The sequence below is a fragment of the Herpailurus yagouaroundi genome, unplaced genomic scaffold (genome assembly GCF_014898765.1).
Source record: "Herpailurus yagouaroundi ecotype Mexico unplaced genomic scaffold, PumYag 189, whole genome shotgun sequence".
Taxonomy (NCBI): domain Eukaryota; kingdom Metazoa; phylum Chordata; class Mammalia; order Carnivora; family Felidae; genus Herpailurus; species Herpailurus yagouaroundi.
Genome location: NW_024412420.1, coordinates 5,381,820 through 5,407,221, shown reverse-complemented (window position 1 = coordinate 5,407,221; position 25,402 = coordinate 5,381,820). Strand labels below are relative to the sequence as shown.

Here is a 25,402-nt window from a genome sequence, read left to right as displayed (position 1 = left end):
ATCTCCTTCCAGGGCAGCTGGGAAGCAGAGAGGCAGGAGAAGGATCAAAACCCATCATACCAGGTCCTCTGGGAAGTTTTCCAGCCAGACAAAAGATAGCCTGAGAGAAGTATGCCTTGCGTCTTCTGGGACTTTTGGCCTTGAAAAGAAGCATATAAGCTACTTACTGGAAATCAGACATGGAAACCAAAACTAAGTTGCAAATTGCTACTTGACTTTTTTTTCCCTTTAAAGTGATAAGCAAATTTATTTTCTCAGAAATGAATATATATATATATGCACATATATATACATATATATGCGTATATATATTCACACACACAGATACATAGAGAGGGATATAGATAGATAGATATAGATATAGATATAGATATAGATATAGATACTTACACACAGCCTCAACTTTAGGAGCTGAACATAAACTGCAGCTTGAGCCAACCCCACTTCCCCGTGCCTTACCAGGACTTGGTAAACCTTAAAAGGGAATACTGTCTGACTAAAGCCAGACAACTGGCCCCTAAAGAGCACATTTATAATTTATTTATGGCTTAATATTTTCCACTGATAGGATTAATAAATCATGTTTTCATTCAACTTGTTTTCTCTGAGGTATGAATTTCTCTATTTTGATACCAGATCTTAACATGTTTTATTTTGCTTGTCCATTTTCCAGTTCATTTTTGCAGCTACAGGGAGAAATTTATTAGTCTGTATTGCCGCCTTTCTGCTGTTGTGGAGCTGGATTCTCTGAATACCCAACAGTCCCTGAGGGAAGCCATCTCAGACAGCGAGGTTGCAGCTGCCAAACAAAGACACCAGCAAGTGTTAGATTTCATTCAGGTAACCGTTTATTTCTTCTGAGGTGGAAGGAAGGAAGAAGTGGCAGGGTGGAGGGAATGAGAACCAAGCATGAGAAAGAACAGCAATCTGGGTTTACTTGAAGACAACAGTATGCAAGAGCCTGTTGATTTGGTTAAAATGTGGAGTTTAGGAAGATGTGAGTTTTTAAACAAAGGCTTAAGAAAGAGCTACATATAAATCACAGTGTTACTAAGGACTGCATCAGTCATTATGGTGGGTAGAGGTGGATTCCCATATTGGAGAGAAAAACCACTGCCAGAGGAAGTAGTGATCAGATTAGTATTCTTACCTGGGAGCCCACTGGCAATTCTAACAGAAAGAAAAATTGTATTAACTCAATATCCCAGAGAAAACAGAGAAGATGACCCGCCAGTTTATGTTAACTCAAATCCAATTGGACCTGAGATTCCCCATGGTTTAGACTTCTTTCTGGCAGAGCTGACGCTTTAATGTGTGGCTACAGGGGCCAGAAAATGTGCTCCCTGTCTATGGTCTAAGTGACACCTCAGGTTCTTGTGACAGGGGCACTAATTAATTATCAAGACAATTTGAATCTCGCCTGAAATTGCCTCTAAGTCCTTTGGACAAATCTTATGATCTTTCTGCCTATATTACCCAAGTCACAAAATGAGTATAATAGTAATATCCCATGATAAATATCACTATGATACATGTTCAGTTCAATTTGGTAAATATTTGTTGAACATGCAGATGGCAAGCACTGCAAGAGAGATACCGAGTTGAATAAGATATGGTCCCTGACTGTAAGGAGTTTAAAATCCAGTAGGATAGACGAGAAATGTGTATAAATACTATTTTTAAAATGAGTTAGGTGCCAAAAGAAAAGTACCAAAAAAAATCTTTTTTTGTCAACACAAAGAAGTAAAAATTTACTTATATTTTTGGGTATAAGAAAAGTTGCCATAGAAGATGTAACTGATACCCAAGCTGGGTCTGGAGGGACAGGTTGGACTACAGTAAGAGGCACTGAAAGCAAAAGTATAAACAGATAAGGCAGGAAGAATAGAAAAATGGTATTTTGGGAATAATGAGTAGTCACTTGGTTGGGGCATAAATTGAGTGAAGGTAGTGAGAAAGTAGGCAGGAATGAAAGGAGCAATGAGATCAGATCACAGGGCTTTATTAAAGGCTATGGTAAGAAATTTGTACTTTATTCTGTAGGTAAGAGGGCCCTAGCCAAAGTCTTGGAGAAAGTAAGTTATAGGCCCTCATAGCTATTTAGGATAGATTCAAGGTGAGGAATAGTCCTTTGCAGTGGTATGGACATACTGGTTATTTCTTGTAAACACTCATTCTCATTGGCTATGCTCACTAGATAATTTGCATATCATTCCTGGATTTAAGGGGAAGACCAAAAGTAGGTAAATCAAATATGAAGCTATTACAATCATTTAGGAGAGAAATGCTGTGTCCTCTGTGTCCAACCTCCTAATGTGTAAAATAGGGAAGGTAATACTACCACTATCACATAGTGTTACTGAGAGAATTCTAAAAGATAGCACATGTAAAGCACTGAGCACACTGCCTGCACATAGTAAGTACGCAGTAAACTATGTATTCATTTATTCATTAATAAGTACGAAAAATGCTCTGGTTTGGAATTTACTGAGAACTCAGGAAGACGATATTATAATACACTCGCAAAGTGGTGAGCAGACAAACCTTATTCTACTTCTCCCGCTCTGTAAATGAGATACCTTAGATGACCTCTCAGACTAAAGAAATAAACCTTTTAATAAATCACATGTTTCCTTAACCTGAGAACGTGGTGCTCAAAAATTCAAACATTTATGGCATTTATTTCATTTCCAGTAAACGTGGAACATCGATATGGGGAAGGGGCGGGAAAGGGAAGAATGAGGCATGAGAATAGGAAAGACCGGCTTACCTTATGAACCCAATAATAATGGACGTGGAGCAGAAGAAAACAATGACCAGAAATCAATAAGCATACATTTTTAGTCCTGAGTACCTATAGGCCTTGGAGTAATGGACAATTTGTTTGCTCTCCAGGACCCCAATTTTCTCGTATGTAAAATGAAAGATTTGGACTGAATGACTTTGAAGGGCCTGCTTGGCCCTAATATTTCATGACTTCTTTAACAACCATAAATGTTTTTAGAGAAACACTTCTATAACCATGCCTTAGGTTCTGTTTCTGCTTTTATTCCACTTAAGCCTCCCTGAATCCAGTGTGTTCATCCAACAAGAAAGCTGACTTTTTTCAGTCTTTCTCAGTCTCAGACCCCTCAGGACTTCCTGGCTCCATTCTTATTCTTACTCCCACTCTTACTCCTTGCTCCATTCTTTTTCACCTAGCTTAGGGCTCCATTGCCTCTTTCTCTTTTCCCTTTCATCACACCATTAAGTGGGATGGATAAAGGCAGCCCCGGCCAGCAATTCTTCAAAATTGCAGCCCATTCTAGTCTCCCAAAGCAGGTAACTTGAGAGCCTCCTCTACATACTCTCCTTCCAGCCAGCCAGGTACACGTAGACTTGGATAAAAGCCAATTCCCAAAGGGTTCAAAAAATCACTTCTACGCCAGGGTAAACCCAGATCATCTCCTGTACCCAGGCCTTCAGTGGGCTGCTTTGCTCCATCCAACATAGATAACTTCACTGACTAGAGATAATGCAGTATCATCTCTCCCCTTATCTACGTTCGGTTTCTCAATCCGCTGTCCCACTCAGAATGAAAACCAGCTGCAGCCACTCACCCGCTGGCATTCACAGCTCAGCCCACCACACACCATAACCTGCAGAGGCAACCGCCAGCCACGCGAGCATTTGTATGATTCCAGATCTAAGACAGTGTTGAAGTCACTACACAAACCAAACACTGTAAAGAGCAAGGGAGTCTATGTAAATATGGTGAGGAAAAGAAGCCAAAGAGTGCAGCCAGAAAAGGGGAGGGCCTGGACCAGGGGAGGTGTAGAAACTCATAGATAAGGCATACAGGTTTTATAGACAGCACACACAGCAGAAATGTCACAGTGTAGAGACTTGGAGCTTGGCATATTTTGAGCTGCTAAAGCCTAAAGGGCAATTAGGCTATAATTTATACGCTGTAATGCTTCAAATGCTCCTAAGCTGTAATAGAAACACAGCTCATTAAATATAGCCAATCTATCATCCCCTCAAGCACCTTGTAACTGTGCTGTGAGAAAACCAATCACCTTTACATTTTAATAAAAATATTATCTTGCCTGAGCACAGAGAAAGGGTGTAATTTATGGGATGAAAACCAAAAATTTTAAAGGGCAGGGTGAGAAATGGATGCAGAACTTTTAACCAACAGACCTAGGGAGTTCATGGTCTTTCTTTTTAAAAATGTGTCAGCAAGTCTTTAGAAGCTGAATTTGGACCTTAAAATCAGGGGGATTATGTTGTCAGTTATTTTTAGATCAACAGTATAAGGTAAAATGGGTGAAAATTGTACTGCTTTTAGAGCTACTTAGCTAAGTCTGCTAAACTCAGGCCACGGGCCTCCCTGTACAAATGTTTTACATTTTTATTCAGTTAATACTTCTCCACTTCATCACCGAGAAAAAATAACAAATAAACATTGTTTATACGACAATTTTAAAATCTATACGCTAAATCTCACTATCCATCCTCAGCAATAAGGCTGAAATAATCTTATCCAAAGAGAGTATGTGGATTATTAATAATTGTATTAGTTTCTTAGGGCTGCTGAGACAAATTACCACAAGCCAGGTGACTTAAAACAACAGAAACTTATTCTTCCACAGTTCTGGAGACTGGAAGTCTGAAATCAAGGTGTTGGTCAGGCCATAGTCCCTCTGGAGGCTCTAGGGAAGAACATGTTCTCTGCTTCTGCCAGCTTCTGGTGGCTGCTGCCATTCCTTGACTTGTGGCCACATCACTTCAATCTCTCACTCTTGTAAGAATGTCTTTATGAGGACATTTGTCATTGAAATAGAGTCCAGCCCAATAATCCAAGATAAACTTCCTTCTCAAAATCCTTAACTGAATCACCCAGTTTGGCAGACAAGGTAATATTTACTCTTCTATCATAGAAGGCAATATTCACAAATTCCAGGGATTAGGACATGGGCATATCTTGGGGGAGGCCACATTCAACTTCATACAATAATCATGATTGTCATTTTAACAACTTAAAACTTTACAACAATGTATACTTTATACAGTGCACTATCTACATTATCTTACTTAATACTCATAATAACTCTGTTGGGGGGGTAGAGATGTAAAGAATTAGGTAACCATTCATTCATTCATTCACTCACTGAGCAATCACTATTGAGTAGCTACTCTTTGCACAGCCAAAAACAAAAGACAGAAATGCACAGTTCCTGTCCTTAGAAGGCACTCTAAAAGCTGTCCACAGTCAGTAGTGCCTTTAAGATAACTTTGAGACAAGAGTGCTACATGAGGTAGGACCAGTAGAAGCCAGCTGAATGAGCAACAATCCCAACAAGAAAATCTGTCCAAGTCTCCTCTAGGATTCCCACTTTGGTTTTACCTGCTGAACTTCAGTTCGCCCCCTTTACAATGCTCCATGCGTCCTCATGACCTGCCCACTGTTGACTCTCCTGCCCAACTCACTGCCTAACAAAGGCTGAAGCTCAACCAGATGCTTTCATTACCAGCCCTGAATACTCTGCCAAATCCAGAATAGAAAGCAATGGACAATGGCCTTGACCACACTAGTTCACTCTAGCTTGCCTGTCACTCTGAACATGGCAGTCTATCACAGTTTCAGACTCTACTGTGTTGTGGATATTCTTAAAGACTATTCTTTAAGTACAGATTAATCTTTAAAATTTCTATAATCAGCCCTTAACCTTGCAGTATTCATACAATTAACATCTTCTACCTGGAAGTTGAGTGCCACCAATTTTCCAAATGCCCTTCAAAAATAAATCACAACGTGTCAGAGCTAAAAGGGACCTTAGGCATCATCTAGTCCAACCTCCTCTTTTTACAGTTCAGTAAATGGTCCAGAAGTTAATGGCTTGCCAAAGGCACCCAAGTGAAATTAGACACAAAGCCTATCACAAGCTCCAGGGTCCCATGAAAAAAATGTATAACTAACATCCCCTCCTTGGAAAGTCAGAATAACCAGCAAGTTTATGGCCAGTGTCTATTAAGATCTGGGAGACTGTCATCCACAGAGGCAGACTTTTATTTACACTAATATGCTTCAGAAAAATGACAATTGTACTCTATAATGAAAATATTGTTGAATTTACTTTGGTAATTTTCTGATAACCCTGAAACCAAAATGGTAACAACATAGAATGGACTACCCTAAAAATGTAAGGATATTTTAACTACTTAGGAATAAGCTATTTAAACTGTTTTGTACTTCAGAAGCACTTATTTTATATGTACGAAAGTAATAAGTTTAATATATAAAGTTATTTCTTTTCTATTAAAATAGGTCCAAGAATCTCTGCTTAGCAAAATATTCCAGTAATGCTGTGCTTTTCTATTTCGTATAGAAGAACTAAAATTGCATTTCTTTCTTCAAATATTCTGAAATTTAGACTTTATCATATCCCTTCCTCACAATACCCTAATGAGGAATATTTCATCTTAAGCTGAGAATTAATAACACTTCATATGTGTGAGAAATGTACTCTGCAGTACAAAGCACTTACAAATTCATCATTTCACCCAATCATCATAGCAGTCCTATGAGATATAAAAAAAGATATGTAAAAAGGTTTTGTCTACATTCACAAATAAGGCAACAGAGGCTGAAAGAGGCCTAGTGACTTGCCAAAGGTTATTACAGAGCTAAAAGTAGGGGTCCCAGCTGGAATTCAGATCTTCCACGACTTGCACCAGATGATATAGCCTCTCAGGTAAAAATATGCAAGGCACAAGAGATGATAAAGAACAGGATTTTCTGGCTTAGCAAACCTACGTTGAAAATATTTTACTCAAAACCAGTACTGTGGAAAATGTATCATCTTGGATTCTCAGGGAAACTTACTCTTTTTTAAAACCTGTTTGACAAACTTAAAGTCTTTTATAATTTCATTCCAAAGCAAATAGATGAAGTTTGGCGCGAAATGAGATGGATCATGGATGCTCTACAGTATGCAAGATACAAACAGCCAGTTTGTGGCTTACCCATCACGAAGCTGATAGACCCCTCAGATGGGCAGAACCTCAAGAAGATCAACTCTACATCCTCACATATCGACTGTCTTGCATCCCCATCCCCATCCCCAGAGCTGCACAGAAAAAAGGCTGTGAGTGGTAAGCAATGAGATCTAAAGACTCGTATTTCAGTCACCAGACTCTTGGTCCTATCTCCACTAATGAGGCTCTTTTATGGTGAGGCATTGGTCTCAGTAAGCAGGAGGAAACACTATATAGTGGTAAGAGTCTAAAAGCAGAGAGGGATCAAAATCAGAACAGTGGAGGGATAGGAAACTAGGGCAATAACCTGAGATTAACTCCATCCAGCAGTAGAGAAGCTTTAGTCCAGTTCTAGCCTGAGTTTCCCAGATATAAAAGGACACAGAGCAGGGATAGGGCCTCAGAAATGCAGAATGGGGACTGATATGGTGCCAAGTGTGGACCAAGTCAGCCAAGGGAATCTGACCAAAACCAAGTAAGGAAGGAGATAAGGCCCAGCCTCTAGTAAATAGACACTGGACAATAAAGAGGCAGGACGTAGGTCCCAGCCTGGAGAAAAGTTCAGGGTGAACTCACCCAGCATAGCACCAGTGTCCTGGGGGGGAAGATGGGAAAGAAAGAAATCTTGGATAAACAGAATCCTGACCCTGGGGCGCCTGGGTGGCTCAGTCGGTTAAGCGTCCAACTTCAGCTCAGGTCATGACCTCATGGTTCCTGTGTTCAGGCCCTGCGTCGGGCTCTGTGTTGACAGCTCAGAGCCTGGAGCCTGCTTCAGATTCTGTGTCTCTCTGCCCATCCCCTGCTTGCGCTCTGTCTCTTTCTCTCTCCAAAATAAACAAAAAAAATTTTTTTTAATAAAAATAAATAAAAAATAAAGCATCCTGACCCTGAAGCCAAATAAGTAGGTTGGCCTCATCATGGATAAAACAAGCAGGAGACAACTTTCAGGCAGGCTGTAGGAGACACCTGGCACATCACCTCTACTCTTGGGAATGGAGTTTGGAGTTTACAAGGAAATGCTGAGAACAAAACATGGCTGGGTTAACACAGAGTTCTACAAAATACCTCTGGCTTATAAACAGAAAGCATACTAATCAAAGGCAATATAATTCTGAGGATATGTTGAGACTAGTGCCATTTTCTAGTCAATTAAAATAATGGCAAAGCATCTTTCTTGATTCTATAGCTTATAAAAGCTCCCAATTCTGTAAGCTTTACAACAAGAATTAACATTTTTAACAAACAGTTCTGAAATATGGGCTTGTCCCATAGGGGGCAGCATGGTGTAGCTGAAACAGCTTGGGCTAAGAAATCAGAGACCTGGATTCAAATCCCAGACAATAAATTGTAGGTATCACATTTGATGTTATTACTCTTATTATAGAAAACTTTAGTGGGGATGTAAACCTTTTCTATAAGTAAGCTTATCTATGCTCCTATATTTTAAAAATGTCAGTGTCCTAAAAATCAAAACTTGGCAAATGAAGAACTTGAGAGACAGCTAATTTACATTCCCAAAGGATTCTATGATTTACCCAATAATTTTTTAAAGAACTCTGTTAGTAGATTTCCTCAAGTGAGTTTTGTAGATTCCCACTTAGCTGGACATACAAATAAAATGCCATCCCTGCCATAAGCTAGTTTAGTGGGGGAGACAGATACATTAACAAAATTTCATGGTAACTGCATATATGCTATGATGAGGAAATGTATAGGGTGCTGTGAAGTCTATCGGATGTGTTAACCATAAACCATAAGATCAAAGAGACCTTCCTGGAGGGGAGATGGGGTGACAAAATACTGAAGGATAAGCAGGAGTTGAGCCAAAAAAGAGGAAAGAGGAGAGCACTTATGGGCAAAGGAAGCAGAGTATGCAGCTGTATTGTAGTTCAGGGAACTGTACGCAGTCTGGCTGAACTCAGGATCCAAGAACATTGTTTAGCCTTTTTATTTTCTCATTAAAAAAATACTTATTGGTTATCCACCAATAACTTCAGGTACTTCTTGTACTCTTGAGGTAATAGGGAGGGATATAGTGATAAAGTAAAGTTTCCACTTCCATAGAGCTTACATTCTAGAAAAAAATGGTAATGAAAACGTAAACAAACAAGATAATTTCAGAAAGTGAAAAACTTCCAATATATAATGCAAAACAGGAATCAAGATGAGCAGAGGAGATGAGCAGGGAGAAGGGAGAGTGTTGAATTCTCTAAGATGATCAACAGAGACCTATCTGTGAAGATTACATTTGAAGCAACCACAGAAAAAGGAGCCAGTAATGCAAAGATCTGGAGTTGGAATATTCCAGGCAATAAAACAGCAATAGGCCCTGAAGTGGGTCAGGGATGAAAGAAAGCCAAAGTCACTGGAGCAGAACAAATAAAGGGGCTACTGGTGAGAGAGAAGGTAGAGAAAAAGGCAGGGGACAGACCAGGCAGGGGCAAGATAAGAAGTTTGGATTTTATTCCACTTGTGATGGAAAGCCACTGGAAACTTTTAAGCAAGGACTGATGTGGTCTGAATTACTCTTTAAAATCAAATCTGGCTTTTGTACGAAGAGACCATAGTGGGACAATACTGGAATCAAGGAGATCAATTATAAAGCTAGCAACAGAGGGATACCAAGTTTTCTGGCTTGAATGTCTCTGGATATCATGATGCCATTTACGAAAAAAAAAAGTTAGAAACAAGCTTGGGTAGTTGGGCATGTTGAATCTGAGTTAGTTTCAGGACATTCCACACAAAAAGAAACATGCAATAGAAAAGGATTATGGGATCTGGAGCTCAGGAAAGAGAAGTGGACTAATAACATGGATTTAAGAATTGTTGACATACGAATGATGTAGCTACAAAAATGCTTGGGATTCCCTAGACAGAGTAGTTAGAGTATGGAGAGGAGAGTCTGAAAGGATCCCCGTGGAAAGAACAGCAAGATTTTTTAAAGCAGGAAGAACCCATCAGAAGAAGATAAAACAACAACAACAACAACAACAACAACAACAACAAAAACCCAGAGAGTAGTGTCACAGAAATTAAAGCATGTCAAACAATAGTGAGAGCTTAAACAAAACTGAAAAGCTTCTATTGGGGTCATTTATTTTATTTTCAACAAGGGAGTCATCCGTAATCTGGAGACAGCAGTTTGTGAAGGGAAGGAGATATAAACTGAACAGAAGTAGATCAGGAAGTAAATGGGAGGTAAAGGAATGGGACCATGATGATACACTCTTCAAAATCTTGGCTGTTGAAGAGAAGAGTGAGGGAGGGCAGTAGCTAGAGAGGTCTGGGGTTGAAAGCGCATTTTTAAAAGGCAGGATAGATATTCCCTCTGCTGTTCGACAATTTACATAAATCTGCAAACAGCTCTTCCATTCTACTTCCACCTTCATAGCCCTTACCTGCCCTCTGCTCACACAACTTTCCCAGAATTTTATCTTCTCTTGGCCACGGGGTCCTAAGAAGGTCCCCCTTGGCTGTATGAGGGTGGCCTCTCCTGTGCCACAGAAGTGCCAAACTCTCATATTGGCCAGATGACAGGTTACACGCACTCTCTACTGGGAGGATCTGGCCAATTACATTTGGATTTTATTATTAATCTAAAATGTGAGTGATCATCATTCTGTTGCTTAAAATATAACTCTCTCTTGGGTCCATTTATTTCTCTGAAGCCAAGATTCCATGGGCTGTGAAACACAAAGACGTGGAGGGAAGCAAATGAAAAATGGAACCCAGTGACAAGGAAACAGTTGAGAGCTTGGAGAAGCATTTAGTGGTCAGATCCCCTCACAAAAGCAAAAGCATTTCAGAGCAATGAAATCTGCTCCTACATACTCTAGCCTCTGCACTAGTGTGGCTACTTTTATTTGGAAACCATTTACAAAGAGGAAAAAATCCAATTTAGAGAAACATCTCCAGTGGGTTGCTCAGAGAGCAAACTTTGCAATACAATTCCATTCTGCGTGGGTAGGGTTCACCTAACTTCTGAGGAGCTGGCTGGAAATACAGAGCCTATCACAAACCTGCCAACCCAAGATTCTGTTTTAAGCTTGTGGAGCACCTTGGATTTGTTTGTGTATATCTGTGTGCGGGGGGGGGGGGGGGGGTGAACTCTTTAACTTCCCATTTCTGTGTGGTTTTCAAACACAAAGTAGAACTCCTCCGAGTCAATTAAAATTAAGCATCTCCCAAGGACCCAAGGGGGAAAGTTGGCTCCTAAGAAAGGCAACTCATGGCAGGGGGTGGAATGATTTGGTCCATCACATGTGTATTTTCTCTCCCACTCCTTTTCTGTGGGTACAGTGGTCACAGGCAGCAGCAATTTTTTTTTCCGATACTGCTATTTCTCCTAGTGACACATGGGTGAGGCAACAGAGGGGAGGGGGGTGTTGTTTCCTTCAGATGCATTTGAAGATTATTCTGATCTTCCAATCTGGTAACCTTTTTCCAGATGATTTTAAGATCATTACAGTATAAACTAAACAGTTCAGAAAATCAGCAGGAATCTGAAGATGTTATTTCTCTTGGTAAATTAGAAGGTGAACAAATCCCTGAGGTTCTCCCCATTTATTTAAATTCTTCATTTATAAGTTATTTAAATTCTACTCAAACACAGTGGAAACAGATTCAATGAAGCACACAAAAAAGTACAAATTTGGACACTGATACATTAAAAATGTGAAGATAGATTTTAGGGCAAATATTGCTTATTATTCCTTTCTTTCTGTCCTGCCATGCCCCCTGCCTTTAAGAGAAAGGCAATAGCTTTAAATCAATTATTCTTTCCTGAAATGTCATCTCTACATAACGCCCTCAAAATCCACATCAACTCTACTCTGCTGTTGTTGGCCTGAGCCACAGAGACCAGGAATTGCAACACCCATTACAATGGCAAAAAGGCCAAGCTTCCTAAGCCAGCACTAATACTATGGGCAGAACTTTCATCAAACAGCTCCTGGGTCAGTCAGAGGGGAAACACAAGGTTCTACCAATGCTAGCCTGCCCAGTGGGCCCTGTAAGGGAAATTGAGGAGCACAACCAGGTTTATTAAAATAACAACTGGGCAAGGTGCCTACAATGCTTAATGGAGCATATGGCCTGGATCTGGGGATGGAAGCTGCACTTTGCATTCTTTTCCAGGAAGGGAGGGAGTGGCAGTGGCCTAAGTCCCTGGAAACTCTCCTCAGTGCCCTGGCTGGCATCCTGGAGATTTTCCCAGCTTGTTCTGGGAGGGGTATCCCACTCTAAGCAATAGGTTCCACTAAGTCTTATAATAAATAATACAACCACCATGGAAGTCAAATATTTAGATTCCTACTAGAACAGTGTTTCCCAACTGTGGGTCCATGAAACGACAAGATAATATTTACCACTCCATACCCAAGCCTTTTTTCCCTCTCCTTGGGTTATGACAGTTACAACCAGCTCTTCTTTTAATTTACCTCCTATGTCTCTTGCTCCTAGGAGCTATGGTAAAGAAGTTAGTTATATCATTTACAAATTCACTGCTAAATCTAGGTCAGGAAATACAGTACTGAACTAGATCACCACCAACACAAGACACCATACAAGAGATTATTGTTCTCCTTTATTATCAACAGCATTCTCACAGCAAAGTCTTGAAGTTTATCTGATTACTGGTCTATATTTTAATGAGTCACCTCTTGATAACGTTTTCTAGTTATTTTCTCAGTATTTAAGGGTAGGAAGGCACTTAAAGTGTTTCTAACAATCTAACTTAATCATCCTGGCACCTGTGAAGATACACAATATAATACCAACATGCTGTAGAGGAAGAAAGGTTCAGAGGGGCTAAGTGATTTGCTCAAGATCAGATACACAGTCAAGGAGCAAGATAGGACTTCAGCCCAGGTTTGTCGGATTTTAAGACAGTTGTTCTTTCTGCTACAACTAGGCTGACCCTTAAGTCAAGCATCACCAAATATGAAACAAAATAATTTAGGTGACTGTTTTCAGGAATTTCTATGGCAGATTACGTAAATTAGCTCTTTCCAGGCTGCTTTCAGTATTGTTTTTAAGAGGCAATCAAATCTCACAATTCTTTATGCTCCCAGATTTCAATATTTATTTTAGTTTCAATCAACTCAACGTAACTTATTTTACTGAAAGCTTTGTATGCAACAGAAATAGCACAAGAAGCGAATAATACAATGATAATTAAGTTGCAGTCTTGTTAGGAGATCCTCATGGCCTGCTCAAATGTCAATGTTCAGATTAGATGATCTAGAAAATACAGAAGATTCTGCATGCCCCTTTGCTTGACTCCTTCTTTGGTCCATTCCTTCACTGCCTGACTTCTTCAACATTTACTGAGCAGAAATAAGTAAGACATAGTGTATGCCTTCTGGAGTTCATAGTTCAATAATGGAGATAAACATGTAAATGAATAGTTTATAATAAACCTTGATAAATGCAGTAACAGAGATATAAATAAAATGCCATAAGAGCCAAGAGAACGGAGCAACTAACTTTACCTGAAGGAATCAGCACGGCTCTTCCTGGGAGTCTTAAAATAGGATTCCCCATTGAAAATTAGAAGGTCAGACCTTTGAAGCACACCTTCATATACTCCTTAGTCCCCTGCAAACACTAAATCAAATGTTCAGTATTTGTATGCTGAGAGGCAAAGTATAAACTGCTCTTGCAGAGTGTTTTACCTGACTGTGGGCTGGAAAGGGAAAGAAAGTGCCACAAACTCCTCAGCAATTGCTTATAGTTACAGTCATATTTACTATCAGACTTCTAGTGGATTTAATGGTGGCCCTAAAATGATTATGTTCGTGTCCAAACCCCCATAACCTGTGAATGTGACCTTATTTGGAGAAAGGGTCTGGGTACACATGTAATTAAGGATCTTGAGATCATCCTGGATTATCAGGGTGGGCCCTAAATCCCATGACAAGTGTCCTTACAAGAGACAGAAGAGTCTATATGAAGACAGAAGTAGATATGGGAGTGATGCCCCACAAAAAACACCAACAGCTGGAAATGGCAAGAAAGCACTCTTCCCTAGAGCCTCCAGAGGGAGGGAGTCCAGCACAAATGACACCTTGATTTCAGACTTCTGGCTTCCAGGGCTGTGAGAGAATAAATTTCTGTTGTTATAAGCCACCCAGTGTGTGGGGATTTGCTATAGAAGCCCCAGGAAACTAATATAAAACTTAACATGTTTCTCTAACAGCAGCAATATCAAGAAGCTCTTACTAAAAGTTGAATTAATGTAACTCAGTGTGCGTCCCACACAAAGTAGATTAGGTAACGAGGACCCGGCCCTCAGGAAGCTTCCATGGAAAGCCATGAAAATGCTACAGTGGGGGCACCTGAGTGGCTCAGTTGGTTAAGTGTCAGCACAGAGCCCACTTTCGATCCTCTGTCCCCTTCTCTGTCTGCCCCTTGCCCAGGCGCTCGCTCTTTCTCTCTGTCTCAAAAATAAACGTTAAAAAAAAAAATGCTAAAGTGCATAGGAGCATGGCAGGCCTTTGGAGACAAATCTGCAGGCGAGTTTCTATCCTGCTACTTACCAACTGTACATGAATTAGAAAATTTAATAAGCCTAAGCTTTAGTATGTATTCTTATCTGCAAAATTAGAATTGTTATAAGGACTTCTTCACCAAAAACCAATGCCAGCACTGGTGCTCACAAGTGACCACTTCTTGTTAGGTCCGTTAACCTACCGTTCTTCTATCTTTAACAGTTCCCTCTCCAGTGGTTCCTCCTCTACCCACAAACATCTTCCCCCAACCTTGCAACGCATCAGGCTCCCATCCCATCTCCTCCAGGGATTCTTGGCCAACCTCTCAAGCTTAATCTGTCCCAAATTAAATTTACCATCTCTTCTACTGCCCAACCCAACCCAAATCTACTGCCTAACCCTGATGCAATTTAACTTCTCTGGTTTAATGCTGATACTATCATTCAGACACTAAGCCTTGAAACCTGCTAGTCACTGCAGGGCCTTTACACTTGCCTCTCCAAGTTGTCTGGAGCACTTTTTCCTCAACCTTTCACATAGCTGGTTCCTTCCAATCATTAACATCTTACCTAGACTCCCTTTTCTACAGGGATTCCTCCCTTAGCTACGTTAGCAAAAGAACCTTCCTCCCAAGTCACTCTCTAGCTGAAACCCAGTTTCATTTTCTTCAGAGAACTTTGCACTATCTGAAATTAATCTTATGTGGGGTTTTTGTTTGTTTGTTTGTTTTTGTTTTTTTTTTTTTACTTATTTAATCCTTTCTCTATGCACTGTGTAAAAGCAGATACCATATCTGCCTAGCACAAAATACATGCCTGGTAAACATCTTTGAATAATTTTCCTGGATTTCTATTTTCCTCCACATAACCACCACTCTTACACAGCCCCACAACCTGAAAAAGATAAATATTTAAAAGAAACATAGCTCGGACCACAGCCTTCTCATTGGCCTCCCTGCTGTCTGTTTCCTCTCCATCCAATTCCTCTTATATCCAACCTGCTACATAATTATCCTAAATCACACCTCTTGTCAATTACTTCTTCAAAATTCTTCAATAGCTACTCATTGATACAAAATTCTTCAATAGCTTACTCACTGAGTACAAAATTAGGTACAATCCTTATCTAAGATTTACTACTCACTTCTGGCTCCACCCTACCTTTTAAAAAATTAAATTCTCTTTTGGCCATTTATTTTGAAATAGAGAAACAGTAGGTTGCAAAGAAATGTACAGGAATTCCCATGTACCCTTCCCCCAACTTCTCCAACATCAACAACTTACACAGCTCTTGTACAATATCAAAACCAAGAAGCTGGTACAATCCACACAGCTTATCCAGATTTCACTAGTTATGTATACACACTTGTGCATGCATGTGTGTAACCGTGTGCATGCAGATGCACACAAGCACTCAGGCTCCCTTGTATAGCTCTTGTATCACACGTGTACTTGGGTAATCACTACCATAACCAAAATATTCAACTGTACCATCACCACAAAACTCCTTCTGTTCCCCCTTACTCATCCCCCCATCCTACCCCTGGCTACTACTATCTATTCTCCAGCTCTATAACCATTTCATGAATGTTACATAAATTGAATTCTTTATTTTTATTGATAAGTAGTATTCCATAGAATGGATGTACCACAGTTTATTTAACAATTCATTCACTTAAGGACATTTGGGTAGCTTCCAGTTTAGGGATAATACAAATAAAATTGCTATGAACATTCACATACACAGTCCTGCATGAAAATAGTCTTAATTTTCCTAAGATAAATTCCCAAGAGTGCAACTGCTGGCATCTTACTTTTGTAGCCTCATTTTTCCAAAATTCCTCCTGTTCCCATATCACAGTCAAATAAGACTACTTGAACTGTTTCCTCTTCTTCTCTGGTTTCTAATCCTCTCATCATTTGCATATTTATTATTAATAGCTGCCTAAACCACTTTTTCAAAGAGGATGAAAAAATAAATTAATTTATGGGGTGCCTCAGTGGCTTATTTGTTGAGCATCTGACTCTTGGTATCAGCTCAGGTCATTATCTCACCGACATGAGATCGAGCCCCATGTCGGGCTCCTTTCTGAGCATGGACCCTGCTTGAAATTCTCTCTCTCCCTCTCTCTCTGCTCCCTCCCTCCCTCCGTCCCCCTAAATAAATAAACAAACAGTTATTCACATGAAGGAAAAAATAAATAAAAGATGATGGAGTATTTTATCAATCCTGTCCCACTGCAATGTGATCTCTTTCCTATAAACCTGCATCATATTTGCTAAACTTCTCTTATAAAATGTATGTTCTACCAGTCTCATAGATGCATATATGCCCTATACTTCCATTACAACAGTAAACTCCCTGGAGACAGATCATTTCTTATTAATTTCATATTCACTCTGGCACCAAGCACACTGTTTCTGTTATAGCAGGAGCTCAAGCAAAACAGAATCTTCATTGTTGAATGAATGGACGAATTAAATATATTTGCCCTAAGAGGGCTCTGATTTAACCAGGAATCCAGGATGTTATATTTGCATTAAAAAAGACAACTAATAATACAAGTCTATACAGGCTAAGTGCCAAAGGACAATAAAAGCAAGAAATGTTAGAGAAGTGCAGAGAAGGCAGCAATCTTTTCTGGGGCAGTTGAGGAATGCTTCTTCAAGAAGGCTATTTTTGAGGGAAACCTTGAACAGATGAGTAGAACTCAGAAAAGTAGAAAAGGGAGTCCTTTTTGGTAGACATTATTTAAGAACAGTATATGGACTGATCTCATTCTTTGTAGCTTCTGGATAATATTCCACTATACAGATGTGCCCAAAGTTTTAACCTATTCTCCTGATAGTAGACATTTAGTATGCATCAGTTAGAATTAAGTTTGGATCCATGTTACGGAAAATCCAAAAGGAGTGTCATACACACAAGATACTTTATTTCTCTCGTGTGAAAGAAGCCCACACGTAGACAATTCATTGTTGGTATGTGGACTCCATGGTCTTCAGACTCCATGCTCCATTTTTCACCTCCACCACACTAGCATATGGCTTTTTTTCCCAAGGTTGCCTTATGAGCCTAGCCAACACATCTTGTTACAGGCAACTGAAAGGAAAGAGAAAAAAAAAAGGGGCCTACCTCAGAGCTAAGCCAGCTCCCTTTTTGCAGACTTCCAGAAGTTTCACACAATACTTTCAGTTCTACATCATTGGCCAGAACTTAGTTATATGGCCATACCTAGCTGAAAGGGAAGCTGAAAAATTCAGTCTTTCACATGAGTGCATTGCTGTCTCAAAGGAAATTTAAGATTTGTAACCAAAAAAGGATAATAGATATTGGGTAGCAGCCAGCAGTTAGAGAGAAAAACTGAAATCTTGCCCTGCCAATGAGTAAGCACACACATCATCTTCCATAGTCAGGAAAAAGAGAAAGAAAAGAAAATGAAGCACTTCACAACCTGACCCTGAAATAAACAAACAAGCCAAGAAAGAAGGAAAGAAAGAAAAGAAAAGGAGTACATCTGGTTCTACTTCCTAAAATAGAAGAAACTTTAATCCTGTTTGTGTAAATTACTAATTCCCTTACAAAACAAAATTTTTCCCTGGAGTCTGCAATATTCTTATGATAACCATGTCCGATTTCCCACCATGAACAAAGTAACTATAACCTTGTATTCCTGTGGGTTTTTACTTTAAATACCTGTTGTATTTTTTAATCAGCAAGCCAGTCCTGAAGTTGGACTCCCTCACAGAACTTTGCAAGTAAGCTATTTTTCTTAAGTGATTTTTCTTTTCCTAATACTTTGGTGCCTCGAAGTCTTCCCTCACAGCAGTCTCAGCCACAGGATTATTTCTTATTTTCACTATTATAAATCCCACTGCAGTAAACAGCTTGTAAATGCCTCCGTGTATACACAGTGACAATTTCTCAAACATAGATATCTAAAAAAGAACTTGCTGGGACAAATGATATGCACATTTTTAATATAGTCTACTTAAAAATGCTATTGGCAGAACGGTACTAGTTGATCACACCATCACTATATGAGCATCCCTGACTTCCCACACATCAACAACACATGAGAGTATCCCTCTTTTCATTTTTAGCAAATCTGATAGGCAAAAACATGCCTTGTTGTTTCAACCTGCATTTCCCTAACTACCACCTAGTTAGTAATTATAGTCTATCTAGGTTGAACATCTTTATTATGTTTATTGACCATTTGTATTAATTATTCTTTGAAGGACGGGTTATCATCTGCCCATCTGGATGGTCTTCTTATGGATTTAGAGAAGTTCTTTATATATTCTGGTTATTAATCTTTTGTTATACATATTATCACAGTTTTCTTCCAATCTATCTCTTACCTTTTTACTTTGTTTATAGTATCATTTGTTTTACAAAGTATTAAACCCTGATGTAGTCAAATTTAGCAGCCAATTCTCTGACTTCTGGGATTTTGTCTTGCTTACAAAGACCCTGCCACCGCAAAATTACAAACATATTGTCTTCTATTACTTGAAGGGTTTGCCTGTTACATTTAAGCTGCATGAAATTTATTTTTATATATGCTATAAGGTAGGATTTTCTCTAATTATTTTACTAAAGGGATAACCAATTGTCCCAACACTATATCCTGAAGATTTATCTATCTACTCCCTTACTTTGGAATATTATCTTTACCATATGTTAAATTATCACACAGAATTAAAACTATTTCTGGACTTTACTCTTCTGTTCTATAAATCCATCTGCCCATTTATACACCAATACTACAAAGTTTTAGTTGTCAAAACTCCGTAGTATTTTTTGATATCTGGTAAATCAGAAATCAGGCTCCTTCCTATTGTATCTTTTAAAAAGGGTGGGGGGCACCTGAGTGGCTCAGTCAGTTAGGCCTCCAACTCTTGATTTCATCTCAGGTCATGATCTCACGATTCATGGGATCAAGATTCTCTCTCTCCCTCTCTCTGCCCCTATACCATTCCCGTGAGCACTCACAAGCTCGCTCACTCTCTCTCTCTCTCTCAAAATAAATAAACTTAAAAAAAAAAAAGCTGGCTGTTCTCATAAATTTTCTCTTCCAGGTGACTTTAAACATCAGTTTACTAAATTCCTTTCAAAAATCCTACAGAGATTTTTTTTTATTGAGATTGCCTGATTTGTAGTTTAGCAGTTTTTCTTTTTAAGAGAACTTGCATGTTTTTAAATTAGCATGTATGTACCAACTACCTATGTTGGGATGAGTTCTGTGGGAATTCAAAGCATTTTTAAGACATCCTTGCTCCACAGTAACATACCATCTGATTGAGAGGGGGGGGGGGGATAGATATAAATAATGAGTGCATTAAATGATAAATATCTTTAGAATTAAAGTTGTGGCTCATTTATGGTCACTATAGTATGCACTTTGAGGCTTATTTCTGCCTGTCATTTTACTTCCGTTTTTGTTTTTTCTTTGGCCTTTTTTTTTCCTTTTTAAACACCTGACAACTAGGTAAATATTTATAAACATAATTGATTTATACCTTAGTCATCCTAGGTAAGAAGTTCTATTATCATTCCCATTTTACAGATAAAGAAACTGAACCTCAAAGAAGTTAAGTAACCTCCCCAAGATCACAGAACAAGTAGGTGGAGGACAGCTAAGATCTGAAACTGTTTCCCAGACTTCAATCCCCATAGTTCCACCTCTTCTTCCCTCCCCCTTTTAAGTTCCTGCTACTTTATCGAATGCAAAGCTCATCTCTGAAATAAGGATAGGAAATGAATAAATGAGTAGCATGCAATTTTTTAAACTGTTTCATCCTCTGTACAAGCCCAGCAAATAATAAAAGCGTACAGGGAGAATAAGGGCACGTTCCGCTCTGCCGCTGTCCAGGTTGGACCTGTCCCGAGTTCCTCTCCCTTTCCCTTAAGCTAAGCACAGGACTCATTACATAATTTATAGAGCCCTGTGCAAAACCAAAGCGTGGGGTCCCTTGTTCAAAAATGACTGCTACCTTCAAGAGGTAGACCGTTAACAAAGCACAGGACCCTTCTAGGCACAGGGGTGGGGAGGGCTCAACCACATGGATACTATGCCCAAGAAGCAGGCCCCAGCTAAGAGTTTCTCTCTCTTTTCTAACCTGGGTCTCTGGCTCTGTAGATTCACAGCCCTGCTCTGATGAAGAAGGCTGCTCAGAAGTCTTCCTCCCCACTGACAGCGACTACGACTCCAGTGATGCCCTGAGCCCCCGAGACCTGGACCTGGTCTACCTGTCATCACAGGATATCGCCCAGCAGGCTCTCAGCGGCCTAAGTGGCAGCGCCCCCGACGTTCTGCAGGTGCACGACATAAAGAGTCCTCTGGGATCGGGCCAGGACCCCCAAGGCCGGCCCCCGGGGCCGGATCCCGACCACTCGTGCGCCGAAGTCCTCCACAGCCTGACCCTCACCGGCTTCACTCCCAAGAACCACGCCAAGATGGCGCCGAGCGCCAGGCCGCCGCTGGGCTTCCTGGGAAAGCGGAAGCCGGCTAAGCACCAGCACTACGGCGGCTTCAGCCGCCACCACCGCTGGCTGCGCATGCACAGCGAGACGCAATCGCTCTCGCTCTCCGACGGCGTTTACACGCAGCACGTGTCTCGGGCCTGCGCCCTGACCCAGGAGCCCGCGGAGGCCGAGCGGCTGGGACCTTCCCCCGTTGGGTCCCGGGGCCTGGTTCTGGCCCACGCCGCAAGCCTCCCTGAGGAGGGGAAGAGCAGCCTCCAGGATGCGAGGCCTGCGGTACGTCGCATCTACGTGGAGCCCTACCGCGCGGCCCTGGTGGACGCAAAGCCCTGGGCTGCCTTGAGCCCGCCCCCCGGGGGCCACTCGGCCCTACCCAGCCCCACCGGCCCGGAGATGAGCCCCGAAGGCCCCACCACCTCCCCCGTGTCAGAAATACTCAGCAGCATGCTTTAGGGAGTCCTGCAACTGGCTGTCCTGATCCACAGCAAATCCCTGCATTCTCCATCACTCTCCCTCCAGCCCGGCCCCCACTGTGTCCCCAACCCTTTTCAAATGGTTTGAAATGTTAAAATTCCAAAGGTTACAGGTTCAAGTCCCTTTTTTTTTTTTTTTTTTTTTTTGAGGACAGAGTTAGGCGGAAGTGAGAGTTGCCAGTGTTGTTCCCGGTTCAGGGCATACAAGAACTTTTGTGTCAACATGGAGTCCTGGACTATTTAGGGGCACCCATGGCTGAAGTAGGGCAGCCTAAAGAGCCACCTCAGTTCTGCAGCCGGCTCTGTAATCTGACCTTTGGGTTTAGGGCTCTTTCTTGAATTTGTGATTGATGGGGAGGAGTTCTAGAGATGAAAGTAAGATTAGCATTGTTTTTCCTTCCGTTCTAAACCTTCAGAAGAGTTTAAGGGAAAGAAGCCCAGGTTGCGTCTTCAGGGCACAAAGTCAAGTGGACTTGACCTGGGTTCCCAGTCAGCTAAGCCAAGTCATTCCAAAGTGCAGGGTTCTCAGTTGGTCACCAAATCAAATTTATCCATCAGCACTGATGGTAGGCCTAAAACAGATCTTTTCTTCATTTAGTGCTGTGTGGAAATCACCAGAAGCAAAAGTAGAGGATGCTTTGCTTCTAGCTTTGTCTTGCAAAGGTAAAACAGGGCAGGAAGCAGGACTTCCTGCACACTCGGCTCCCGTTCAAGCATGAAAATGGTCCTTGTATTATTCAGGGTGCAAGGAGATAGCTGAATTAAGTGAAAGCCTCAGTTAAAGACAAGACAGAGAGTGGGAGAGAAAGATGGGCAAAAATGCATTTTTTCTACAATCCTAAGATAAGTAAGTCCATGGGGCTTTGTCTCTGAAAATGATGGTGGATCTGCTTAGATTCTTAGGTGATGGAATTGTCATTGAATGAGAAAGTGCCCTTCAGATATGGCCAGGCAGCTGATGAAGTCCTTACAGACACACTGGCACATTTACTCACCCCTACATCACAGGTCATGGGACAGATTGCCCAGGGCTTGGGTTGCTGGCTTCCCCTTTTCAGTTCACCCCTTCCAAAGTCCACTTTGCTCTGAGATCAGCTGGCCCATTGGCCTCAGGGAAAATCCTCAGGGACAGAAGTCCCTGTCAATGGTTCCAAAACTGCTTAGAGACACCCGAAAAAAGTGTTTTGGTCTCAATGCCTCCCACCTGCCTTTCTCACAAATGAGAAACCCAAATCAAAGAGAAATCACACTGCATATTCCAAAAAGGCATGAGCCTTCTCTCATTTCCTGGAGCCAAGACTCATTCAGTTTACTGATATTCTAAATGGTCCTTTTCTGCTTCACAGGCATTTTGGTTAAATATTGCTCTTTATGGTTCCTACCCCTGTCCTCACAGTTCTACCATTCCTCCTCATGGGAGTTCATACAAAGTCCCCTGTTCACAATGTTATTCCGATCCCTTCCATTTTTAAAACATTTGATTTAAACATAAATAATTACCCTGGTGGAAAGGTACAGATTTGGCCCATGGCCTATGGTCATTAGAAAACTAAAGCCCAGAGCTCAATCTTTATTTTTTTAAGAGATTTTATACTCAGTGAACCACCACCCCCCATCCCCCCACCCCCTCACCGCAGAGAATCTTGAGCAGAATCACTGTGGCTTCTTTTCTATGCCTGCAAGTATTTTAAAATGCAGTTTTCTTCTGTTCTGAGTGAACTCTATGTATATGGAGTATTAGAGTTAGAAAGAACCATAAAATTAGTCTAAGTGCTTGCGTTTGTTTATAGATGAGTCAAAGCCGAGAGAGGTTAAGTGACTTGCTCAAGGTCACAGAGCCACTTTATTCTCAGAGTTAGGGTCAAAACCCGGAACCATTCCCTTTATAGTAGGTTGGCCCATTGGGAATTGGTACACACCTAGTCAACTTTTGATCGACTGTAGACTACCTACTGAATTTGTAGATTCTCTCTTTTAATTCCAAATTCAACTCCTTTTCTCAACCTTTACCTAACAATTTCCATTATCACAGAGCTCCTTGTTGCCAGGAAATACAAATTTCACATAGCAGGCGTCTAAGCTAAGTTACTTAAAAGGCAAATTGAGAGAAATGTCACTTAAAATTACATACCACATGACTCCCCTTTAATAACAAGAATGACAGTCACCTGCACTCAATTTCTATTTATTTCTACTTATGGGACAGGAGTATATATGTTGAATGCTGGAATTGCCAAAACTAAGAAACCAAGTGATTCTCTGATCATGACCTGTCTGGTGGCATGAAGCAAAATTTGTGACTGTGGATTAGATGGGAGGCATTCAGCAGGTGGCAAAAGCAGAGACCAACCCACCCTTCTGGACCCTCACATTCTGGCACATTGGACCAAATATTGACTCGTGAAGTAAAATTGCATTAAATCCAAACCCACTAACTGATATTGGGAACATGGTCTATTTTTTTCACCTTCTACGAAGAAAAGAGATGCATTTCCATGAAATGAATAAGGCACATTCAATTTCAATGGGCATAGGCCACTTGAAAATGCATCTTCCTAGCAATATTCCTATACAGAAGCGGAGGTTACATTCTCAGTAATTAGCCGTTTGTTCAAGCAGGTTTCCTTCACTCGTACCTCTACTTGGCAACATCTTGTGAGCCTGTTCTAGATTCCTGGGAGGGACAACTGTGTTCTCTAATTCACAATCCTTTATTCATTTGTCCAGGCCACTCATTACAGACACTTTACAACATCTGAGGAGTTTTTTTGTTTGCTTATTTGTTTTATTTTATCTTGATGGCTTTGTTATGTTTTGGATATGATGAACTTTTTGTCTTTTTTTTTTTTTTTAAGTCCAGACTGGGAGCCTCTGGAGGAAATATTCCTGTCCCGGGTCTTCTTTTCCATAATTTTTCTACCATGCTTAACTCTCACTTGTGTTATCCAGCTCTCATCATTTGTGAAAACGCTCAAAAGTTGTTGACCAGGGCCCTCTCACATGTCCCTGTCTCTATTCTGAGTCCCACAGAGAACAAAAGAACAAAGTATGGCCACAAGGAGCTCACAATCTGATAGGAGTGTAGCCATCCTCACTGTACATCTTCCCTTTGATGTTTTAGAAAAGGCAACAGCCTGTCTCCTCAGCCAGGCTGACATAGGGCATGTTGGGCTAGAGATCATTGATTTCACTCTTGCTGGCTATTGAGAAGGGAAGACAGCCTGGAAAATGCAAGTCTCCAATGTATATGCTTCGCAACCATTTACAAGGCTGTCACATCCTCTCAATTGGTGAGGGGAACTGGGAGACAGTAATTAAAAACATTTACTCTAGGGAGTGGGTATTTTAAGAAGTGGGTACTTAAAGATGAGACCCATTCCATTTTAAGAACATTCACTAATGCTCAAAGCAATAATTACACTGGATAGAATGGTTCCATTTGGTTTGAAAGTTGAAGCCAGTTAGTAATAATATTCCTCCAGCCCCCATTCCTGAAGGATCCCAAAGCACTTTATGAAAAGCAATGACTGAAGCCTTGTTGTACTCCCCTAAAAAGACCTTGTCTGGGAGCCACCTGGCAAGCACCCACCCTATCCTTGCCAGGAGATCGTGCCAGACAAGTGGGAAAGAGGACTGGCCTCTCATTCATTGTTATCCTGCCACACAAAGGTACACTCTGGGGACTGCTCACCTCTTCCCTTGAAGACAGCAACTTTAGACAAAGAGACATACTAGAAAATCCCAACCCCTTGCCCCCCGCCTGCTCCTCACACTCCACCCAAGTACTCACTTTCTCTTGGAGAACTATCAACTCAAGCTGTTAAGGGGTCTGCAGTGGACTCAAGTTCCCTAGTTATGTCAACAGCACACAGAAGTCACTGGCTTCTTAAAACTGATACTGTTGGAAAGATGATGCCATTACCTGATGGT

General features: G+C 40.9%; 1 protein-coding gene and 1 long non-coding RNA gene across 3 annotated transcripts in view; one reads left to right on the top strand and one right to left on the bottom strand.

Annotated features, from left to right (window-relative positions):
• ANKFN1 (ankyrin repeat and fibronectin type III domain containing 1) overlaps positions 1 to 24,272 on the top strand; it is a 303,330-nt gene extending 279,058 nt beyond the window's left edge. The window contains exons 18-20 of the mRNA XM_040497067.1: positions 674 to 840; positions 6,924 to 7,137; positions 20,656 to 24,272. Coding sequence (XP_040353001.1) covers positions 674 to 840; positions 6,924 to 7,137; positions 20,656 to 21,452 — 1,178 coding nt within the window. The 3' untranslated portion in view covers positions 21,453 to 24,272. The remainder of the gene's footprint in view (positions 1 to 673; positions 841 to 6,923; positions 7,138 to 20,655) is intronic.
• Positions 13,079 to 14,120, bottom strand: LOC121044755 (uncharacterized). 2 transcript variants are annotated; one of them, XR_005797458.1, is made up of 2 exons: positions 13,512 to 14,120; positions 13,079 to 13,381 (listed from the first exon to the last, which is right to left on the bottom strand). It is a non-coding gene; the product is annotated as an uncharacterized LOC121044755 (long non-coding RNA). The 2 variants fall into 2 exon arrangements; XR_005797459.1 differs by having other exon boundaries at positions 13,079 to 13,346.
• Positions 24,273 to 25,402: the final 1,130 nt, after the last annotated feature.